This window comes from Tupaia chinensis, unplaced genomic scaffold, assembly GCF_000334495.1.
Source record: "Tupaia chinensis unplaced genomic scaffold, TupChi_1.0 Scaffold000182_1, whole genome shotgun sequence".
NCBI classification, from domain to species: domain Eukaryota; kingdom Metazoa; phylum Chordata; class Mammalia; order Scandentia; family Tupaiidae; genus Tupaia; species Tupaia belangeri.
The window spans coordinates 9,853,906-9,863,776 of record NW_006159657.1 but is presented as its reverse complement, the minus strand read 5'-3'; the positions used below and the strand labels follow the sequence as shown (position 1 = coordinate 9,863,776).

At 44.9% G+C, this 9,871-nt stretch overlaps 1 protein-coding gene across 1 annotated transcript in view; it reads left to right on the top strand.

Moving 5' to 3' along the window:
* The first annotated feature begins 1,195 nt into the window (after positions 1-1,195).
* GP2 (glycoprotein 2) overlaps positions 1,196-9,871 on the top strand; it is a 20,112-nt gene continuing 11,436 nt past the window's right edge. The window contains exons 1-6 of the mRNA XM_006146592.2: positions 1,196-1,303; positions 2,542-2,671; positions 5,765-6,205; positions 7,076-7,186; positions 8,266-8,477; positions 9,228-9,376. Of these exons, the coding sequence (XP_006146654.1) occupies positions 2,590-2,671; positions 5,765-6,205; positions 7,076-7,186; positions 8,266-8,477; positions 9,228-9,376 (995 nt within the window). The 5' untranslated portion in view covers positions 1,196-1,303; positions 2,542-2,589. The remainder of the gene's footprint in view (positions 1,304-2,541; positions 2,672-5,764; positions 6,206-7,075; positions 7,187-8,265; positions 8,478-9,227; positions 9,377-9,871) is intronic.

Genomic DNA, 9,871 nt, shown 5'->3' with positions numbered 1-9,871 from the left:
AGGGAAGAGTGGAGGATGGAGGAAAATATATGTTAATGGGAGAATGAGTGAGGTTAGGCATTGAGGACTAAATTTTATTGAAGCAGGAAGCAAGACATTAACTGAGAATGGTAGTGTGAGTGGGTAATGATAGTCCTAGAGACCATGTAAGATGACAGAGAAGGTCAACAATGGCTATTGGGACCACCGAAATGAGTATCTGGCCACACTGCCTGGTGGATTCTGTTGTGGGCCTCGTTTTATAAATTCCACATTTTGGAGGACTTTGCTCCAACTGCAGTAGGCATAGAGAAAGTAGCTTGTACCATGTCTTCTTTGTCTGGGTTCAAGTTGTGCTAGAAGGTGTTACCAATGCCAAGACCCCGGTGCTCCCTGTATCTAGTAGCCTTGGCTTCTTAGAGTTCCAGAGTAACAGAAAAGAGGCAGTGGACATTTCTTCTGCAAAAGCTTTGACTCTTTTATTAACTTCATGATTTCTACCATGCTATGAAAGCCAGGTCCAATCCCAGAGTTTAACAGTCCAACATTTTCTACAGCCTCCTCTCAGTTCCACACCTTTCAATCTCAAGGGTAGCCCTCATATCAGAAGGGATCCGAGGAGAGGCTGTTCTGATGTTTATTTTGTCTAAGGGACTGATAAGTCCTTTGCCATCCTGTGATTCACCATCACCAAATTGACCATTTTCCAAATCTTCAGCAATAAACATCTAAAGTTGGATAGATCCTGCAGACTAAGAATGGGAAACACAGACACTGCTTCCCCTTTCTTTTTTAGTTCCTTGTTCTAGCTAGCCCCAAACTGTGTGGCCTACAGACAGAAGCAAAATTATTCCAAGGCTATTAGCTAGGAACACAAGGTACAATTGGAAATCCATTGTGCAAACAAGTGCCTGTTTGATTTCTCTCCACTTCCCTTTGGTTTAAGCTTCCATTTGATTAGTGTTTGATTTGGGTAATAAATATGGCACTGGTGTATTGTGAGGAATAGATGTGAGAAGTCCTAAGCAGTGTCAGTGTATTCAGCATGGCATATATATTGCTATTGTTTATAAAGAAGTATTTGCAGGAAGGTGAGACTACTGAAAGTGTTTACATTGTGGGGTGGGGAGGCCAAGGCTCCTCTTTCACCATCCTTTGCGTAAATTGCAAACCCAGTGTATGCCTGAGAGATTATCTTCAGTCATAACTCAGCACCAATGGTGGACAGCCACATAGGTGGGAGGTTGCCATAAAAAGACGGCCCACAGCAGGTTGCATTCCCACGGCTGGTCAGAGGAGGAATGCTCTGTGCTCCCGCCCCAAGGTAAGTCTTTCTCCAAACCCCAACTGGCTTTCTTCTAATCCTAGAGATTTTCCTCACTTGACCCACTGGACTTGCTAGGTTCTTTGTTCCGAAAACTTTTGGGATCCAGCAAGGAGCCTGGACTTTGGTCATTATCAAATGCTCCATATATCACTTTGTGTCCCTCTTAACCAATGTTCCAGCCACGTGCTGGCCGTTCCAAACCTACTGATATTACCCTCACCCTTGCCTGGACATCCCTACCAGGAAGATGGGTCTCAACCTGGAATCTCATCTCTGAGAATTACCTGTCCTGGGTACTCCCCCGTTCCTGTTATTTCATGCCATTTTTATGATAGCCCTTCCAGAAACAGATCTCTATCTTCAATTGGAGCCTTTCAGAGCCTGTGAGAAGTCATCCAAAGATGCACCCATTCAAAGAAAGAGTTTTCAAGAAGAGTAAATGGCATTTGAGTGTTGGCAGGCTTTTCATAGCTTTTTCTCCCTATTCACCCTTCCAATTAATTTATTCATGTATTCCTTAAACCCTTATGGAGCACACCTTGCATAGCAGATTCTGTGCTAGCAGCAAGGGACATGGGGCTCAACCTGATACGGCTCTACCCTTATAAAAATCTACCTGTGTAGAGGACACATTGGGAGCTCTTAGCAGTGACTGATGCATAATACTAAGAAAGGCAGCTATTCCTGTTGTCTGCAGATATTCACAGGCACTATAACATTCTCCCTCCTAACACTCTCCTCAGAGCCTGTAACTCTGCACGAGTAGGGACAACCCTGAGACCCTTCTAGGAAATCTGCAGTACTGGCTGGCTCTAAGCTTGCTTCAGTTTGCTTGCCATCAACTTCATCCCCTTGGCAAGTCTCCTACCCCATGAGTCACACCTTCTTAGAAACAATACATCTCTTTAAGAAGGAGCCAATGCTTCTGTTTCTGAGAACATGAACTATGGCTGTAAGAAATCTTTTTAACTTCTAGGAGGGTCTTAGTAAATATAATTTAGATGAACATACCCTGAGTTTCCACTTTTTTTGTCTATAAATGGGGACAATATTTGTAGGGTGGCTTAGAGATTTACATGAGATAAGGTGTGTAAGAGCAAGTTGAGATAAGTTATGTACGTACAAGTTGTGTCATTATAGCAGGTGCTGCAGAGATGTGAGTTCTCATCTCACCCTTTCACCCAAAGGTAACAAATTCTGTCACCCTGATCTTACCCGGTCTTTCCTTACCACAGCTGCATGGAGAATCTGCGTGCTGCAGAGTGAGCTGTGTGCTTTGCCTAATGGAAAGGATAGTGTGCTCCAACTTCATGTGGGTGGCATTGGCCTCCTGCATTCTGACCCTGGCACATACGGTACAGCAAGGTGAGTGCTCTGCTCGCTTCGCATCTCAGATGCCCAGCGAGATCTGGGAAGTAACTGAGGAAATGCAGTGAAGTTAGGTCAGGTCGATGGGAAGAATGAGCAGTTCTAAAACAAAGACTCAGAGCTAGAAGTTAAGGGGAATATGATGAGAGAAATGGAGATCTAGTCACAGTCTCTCCAAGAGCCAAACTGGAAATCCCCCTGAAAGGACAGTAGAGGCCAGTTAGCATAACTTCCATGCCCATATCTCGGGGGGAGATCAGGGAGCCTGGATTGGAGAAGAGGAAGTAAATCACCCAGTAACTTTGTTGCAGCAAGCGCCTTCTACTTCCTCTGTCAAGAGTCTTCAAAAAGTTTATAGAAAAAGCATATTGTGAACAAACTGCATGGATTTTTTTTTCAAATATTTTTGCACCCAAATAAACACATACTTTAATGCTATTTTTTTTCACAGACTTTTTGAAGACCCTTCATATATCAGTTTGCTCAACTATAAAAATGAAAGGGCTAGATGTAGAGATCTCTGGTGTCTTCCAAAAATCGGTGAATTGGGCAACTTAAATACTTGTCAAAGTGTTCTCAGGCCCAAGGCTAGAGTGTAAGTTTCATCCCTAGAGAGGAGGATAGGGAGGAACTGGGTTCATGGCCACTGATGGGAAATGGATTTTTAAAAGGGACTCTGAGGTTTAGGATATGTATGGCCATATATTTATTTTCATGTGTATTTTTACAATGTGACTAGTTTTTTAAAAATGTAACTAGTACACCATGCCTACGTTATCACAGTTATTATTCCTTTAAGTGAAAAGATTTTTTGCCACTTTTTATACCAGAAAGTACATGTGCACACATGAAAGAGAAAGAGAGGATGCATCCCTCTCCGAGTGAGGCCTTTCTTCCACCACTCAAGGGCATGCACACGTGTGTCCAGCCTAATTTTTCAAGCTACCAATACTGGGAATCAAACCCTAGTTGGTCATGTGGGATTTGTCTTCCTCTGTGTAGTACTTAATCACTGTGCTACAAGACTACAAGACTACAAGACTGGCTGAGAAGAAACTTTTTGTTAAAAAAAAAAAATTGGCTACAGGTTGCATAGTTGCATACACTCTCTGGAGAGAAACAGAAAGAGGGAGTGAGAAAGCACCTCTCATGAGGAATGGCCACAAAATCCCCTCTCCTTTATTCTCTTGGGACTTTGGACATGCATGCACATATACCCAGTGTGTCTCTCTAGCTACCAGGCTGGAATCTGAACCATGCTGTCGGCCATGTGGTATCCAGCCACCCTAACTGCCATGCCACCAGCTGGCCCCAGATGAAACTTCTAAAGAGAATGAGTGAACCAAATATTTTAAAGGGTCAGCCAGTGGCACAGCAGTAACACACTTTGCTATTCTGTTGCCACATGGGAAGAGCCCAGATTCACATTCCAAGGTCCCCTTCTACATACTGGGCACATGCAAGTGTCTGTGATCATGGCTGGCTGAGGCTGCAGGTGGATTGCAGCATGAAGATCCTGTTTGGGACAGGGAATGCCTTGTATGGGAAAAACGAATGAATAAACTTTCAAAACAGAAACAGAAATATTTCAAGTATTGATAGGATAAGCAGATACAAGTGTGGAAACATCATAGCCCAAGGCATGGGAATGCATTTTGGAGACCACTACTTTGCATGTGTGGTTTTGCAGATGCATCTCAGAGAGTTCAATCTCCTGCCGAGGTCACCCAGCCAGCAGGTGTGGAGCTGAATTTAAAGTCAGTCTGACCAGCATGTGCTTTTCTTCCTTCACCTCTTTGCCTCTTTATATATCACGGTCCCTGAACCTATTTAAAATAATAAGCAAAACAACAAAAAATGGAAGGCCAGCAATGGGAAACGGCCCTGATAAATCAGTGGTTCTCAGTTGGAGGTGATTTTTGTCTCCCAGGGACTATTTAGCACGGATTCTGCTAAACATCTATGATATGCAGGTCAGTCCTCACAACAAAGAATATGCTCATCATGCCGAGACTGAGAAATCTTGGGTTAGTCAGTGCCTACTAATATGGGAAGATATCTATGATATATTAAGTTAAAAATGCATATAAAGGGACCAGCAGTTAGCATAATGACTATGTCACTGAACTCCCACGTAGTCGACTGCGGTTCGAGTCCCGGACCTGGTGGCTTAAACTCATGCCAGACACATGTGCGTGCGTGCCCAAGATCCCAGGAGCAGAATGGAGGAGAAGGGATTGCGGTGTGACCATCACCCCCAGGGGGCGATTTCTTGCTTTCTATCCCTCCAGTCTCCTCTCAGGATTTTTGGCACACACACACACACACACACATATGTACCTGGCTTGATGTTCAAGTCACTGGGTCTGGGACTTGAACTGTGCATTTGGTCATGTGGGATCCAGTGCCTTAATCTCTATGCTACCTGCTGGCTTGTATTTTAATTTTTAAAAATAACATATTTTTAAAAAGAATTATTTAATTTTATTTATTCATTCAATTATTTTCATTTGACCAGTGAAAGACAGTCACATGGAGAGAAAGAAAGTGAGAAAGCAAGCCACTAGGTCTGGACTTGAATTATGGTCGGTCATGTGGGACTGTCCAGTGCCTTAACAACCATGCAACCTGCTGGCCCAAATAATTTATACTTTAAATAAAGGCATAGGAAAAATTGAAAACCTATACAATAAATTTAGCATGCTTTCTAGGGATAGGAAGTGCTTATGGCAGTTTTCATCTTTATATTAGAGATTTTAATAACACCTGAGGTGTTTTCCAATGGGCCTGTCCTACATTTATAATGAGAAAAATAAACCAGCCACACAGAGCTGCTATGTATGGTCCTGCATAAATAGGGGATGGGCATTCACAAACTCAGAGTGAACGATGTCCCTTGAAGTTATGCAGTGTTCTTAATGGCTATAAAATACTACATGAAGCTCTCACTGATGATTTTTTGTGGAATTAGTTTGTGTGTCTGCTGTCCGGATCAGGTCCTTAGCTCGTCCAATGAGAGTGTAGTGGATAGCGGTCGTGCAGGCTCTGGGACTGCTCAGTAAACCCAAGCACGCTTTGTTGCTCTCCTAGGTTATGGAAACCCCGCTGAAGCCAGTTCCTATGTGCTGGACTTGGATTGCGGAGCCCCTGGCACCCCAGAGGCAGACCTCTGTATTGATCCCTGCCAGAATTACACCAGCTTGAACGAACCCTTCCGAAGCTCAGAAAACACAGAATTCATCCAGCAGTGTGACCGGGACATGCATGGCTGGTACCGCTTTGTTGGTGAAGGAGGAGTGAGGATGCCGGAGACCTGTGTTCCAATGTATCGATGCCAGGCAGCCGCTCCCATGTGGTTGAATGGGACCCACCCTGCCCTTGGGGATGGCATCGTCAGCCTCACTTCCTGTGCCCACTGGAGTGAGAACTGCTGTCTCTGGAAGACAGAGGTGCTGGTGAAGGCCTGTCCGGGCGGGTACCACGTGTACCGGTTTCAGGGCACCCCAGAATGTGATCTGAGATACTGCACAGGTGAGGCGTGGAGACTCCAGAGCCAGCTGCAATTGGGGCTGGGTGAACAGTGAGGCACCCAGGGCCTGGTACAGTGAGTGGATGGGTCAGGAGGAGCCTGTAGAACAACCTCCACTCAGCTCCTGCTGGTTGTCACCCCGTGGGAATACAGCCTGAGGGGTACCAGGCCTTCCAGCATTTAAGTAAAGCCAGAAATTTTGATTTGAGGGTGATATTTTCCAATCTACAAATGCATCTAGTATAATATCAAGAATTCAGGCTTGTTCAGATTTTGGTTCTATTGGGTGGTTTAATTTGCCTCTCTGTGCCTCAGTTTTCTGATCTGAAAAACTGGATAATATCAAAATAACACAGCCAACACATAGTTCTCACACTGCACCTGCTACTATCCTGAACACTTTAAATGTATTAACTCATTTGATTCTCCCACCAACTCCACAGGAGAGGTCCTATATAATCACCCCGATGAGGAGTCTGGGGCATAGAGAAGTTAGGTAGCTCTCCCAGTATTACATAGCTGGAATGAGGTAGAGAGGGGATTTGAAGCCAGGCATTGAAGCACCAGCCTCCACATGCTTAACCACTGTGCTGCCTTGTCTTACATTGTTTACATGAGGCTTGAATGAGCTACCATGTGGCAAGTACTTAGAATACTGGCCTGTAGTAAGTGTTCAGATAGTACTTGGCGGGACTCACTCCATTGGATTGGGAATCAGGAAATCAGGGTTCAAGCCTTGATCTTTCTATCAAGTTTTGCATAACCTTGGCAAGACCCCTGTGCCCTGGTGTAATGGGGGGGGTTGGGATGGGGGTTTCAGGTCCCACCCTGCCCTGCATTGAGATCCCCTTCCTCCATACCCCATCCTCTAGACCCCGCTACTAAGGATAACAAGTGTGAGAAAACCTGCCGTCCTGAGGAGGAGTGCCTCACTCTTGATGGCGTCACGGACTGTTTCTGCAGACAGAACCTCAACAGCTCTGGTGAGCCACTCACTGGGCTGATGGCTGTGATCCTGAGTGGGCGGAGAAGGGAGGAGGACAGGGGCTTTGTAGGTTCAGGACAACATGTGGACCAGAAGGAGGGAGTGTGAAACTCAGGTTCAGGGAATGTGGGTTCTCCAGTCTGCTTACTACAAAGCCAGAGGGTTTTCAAGGATGTGGGATGCCAGCGTTGGAACAACCCTGGACCAGGGCATGGGAAATGGTTTGGCATATGTAGACTCTGCCCATGAGGGACAAAGGTGCTGAAGATGAGAACACGGCAGTTGTCAAAGCTGCATTCTACAGCTTCCTGTAAGGGACATGGGCTGACTCTTGGGACAAATTAGCTTCCCCTTCTGAGTCTTAATGTTCTCATTTGTAAAATGAAGGTAAGACAAGCATAAAAAGACCTGCCATATACTATGTGGGAATTACATCAGAGCAGTCCAACTGGACAGACTCGGGAGGTGATAAACTTCTTGTCCCAGGAGATGAGCAAGCAGAGTCAGATAGCCCACGAGTTGGAATGTCATAGAGGAGCCCTAATACCGGGGTGGGGCTTAGGTGAGCCTTCCACTGAGATTATTTTCCTCCATTGTAGGACTCTAATGAGGGCCCTTGACTCTTGCCCTTGGCACAAATAAGCCTGTCTTTGAACCCACTGTCAGACCCAATAAAAGAGTGTTCTAGAGAGAGGCAAGAAGCATGACAGTTCGGAAAACTGGGCTGCAATGTGGGCAAAGTGGTACTAGCTTCACAGAGTCATGCATAGCTATCTATGGTTCTAGTCTGGAATGCAGGACCACCCTGCTTTCCAAAGATTCCAATCTCCCTGGAGAACTTGAGAAAAACACTTCAGTCAAGTCTGCACACAGGAACTTGGAAATCTTGAACCAGGAGTCTCTTTGCCAATTTTTCCTACCATTATCCTTGGCGTGAGTTCCACCTGGGTCCCAGGACCCTTCTAGTTTATCCAGCCCCCGGTAGGCATGGAGGTTTGCCAAAGGGCGGGGAATATGGGCTCTGCACACTGTTTTCAGACCTCTGTCTACTTCATCTGTCCCTCTCTTGCTTTCCAGAAGTCCACAGTTTGCAGCCTCAGCTGGACTGTGGGGCCAAGGAGATCAAGGTGAAGTTGGATAAGTGTCTGCTACAAGCCCAGGGTTTTAAGGAGGAGGTCAGTGCCTATCTGCAGGATCGGAATTGCAGCAGCATCATACAAACAGAGGAAAGGAACTGGCTGTCCCTCTCTAGTCCTGTGCAGGCTAGTGCCTGCGGGAACATTCTGGAGGTAAGTGGCATTCACACAGCTGCCACCAGAGGGCAGGACCTGGGCCAATGGGGACAAGCAGCTGTGAGTTCCTGGGCAAGTCACTTAGCCTCTCTGGGACTTGAGAGTTATGTGAGCTTGATTATACATGGCATTCCACATAGGAGCTCAGAACAGGTCTGACGCTTGAACTTAATGAATGTAAGCTACAATTATTATTATTATTATTATTATTATTATTATTATTATTTTAGAGAGTTTTGGACGTGTGCACTCGCTGGAGAGACAGAGAGACAGAAAGTGATAAATCACTCCCCTGGGTGAATGGCCATGCCACAATCCCTTCTCTTCCATTCTCCTCTCGGGATCTGGGGCATGCACGCACATGCACCTGGCAAGTTGTAAGCCACCTACCTGGTCCAGGACTCAAATTGCTGTCCACTACATGGGAGCCTAGCAATGTAATCATTACGCCATCTTTTGGTCCCAATTGTGATTATTTTAATTAGGGCTGTTGTGGGAGGGATGCAGAGAGTCAGTTTCTAACTCTTATCAAAGGTTAATAATTTATTCTAGTGTTTGGTCTTACCATTCTCTTCCTGTAAAATGTCAGAGTCAGTGGAGGAGGAGCCATACTAACTCCTTGAGATCAGAAGTCAGGATGGTGTGTAGCTGAGAACATTGACTCTGAAATCAGAGTTGATTTTGAGACATTCCTACATGCATGTATATGTAAATGTACATATATGCGATTTTGTTTTTATGCCAAAGAGAAATCAAACCCATGCCTTCTACAAAAACACCATCTCCTTGGTCAACGATTTCATCATTAGAGACATGATCCTCAAGATTAACTTTGAATGTGCCTACCCTCTGGACATGAAGGTCAGCCTTCAAACTGCCTTGCAGCCCATTGTAAGGTATGGCTTACTCCTTGACCTTTGCCTTTTGATTCATACCCTGGACAATGGGCATACTCACTTTAGGCACAGCTTATCATGTCCACACAGTGCTACTGATATCCCCTTTAAGAACTTTCATTTATTCAGTCATTCATTCCACAAATAGTTTTTAATTGTTTATTAAGGATATTCAGCAAGAACAAGGCAGACAGACTGTTTTGTGGAAGTTAAATATGATTATTATGAAGCAATGCAGCAACATGGAGGAGTGCTTATTAAATGTATTAAGGGACAAAAACACAGGATAAGTTCATTCAACTTGAGGAAGAAAGACATTAAGCAACTAACTATAGCAATAATTACTTACAGTTGAGATGAACACAATACAGGAGAAACATGAGAAGCTTTTTTTTTTTTTTTGAGAGATTTTCACTGGAGGGCGCGGGCGCTCGCCGGACAGACAGAGAGAGACATAGAGACAGAAAGCGAGAAATCACCCCCCAGGGGGGATGG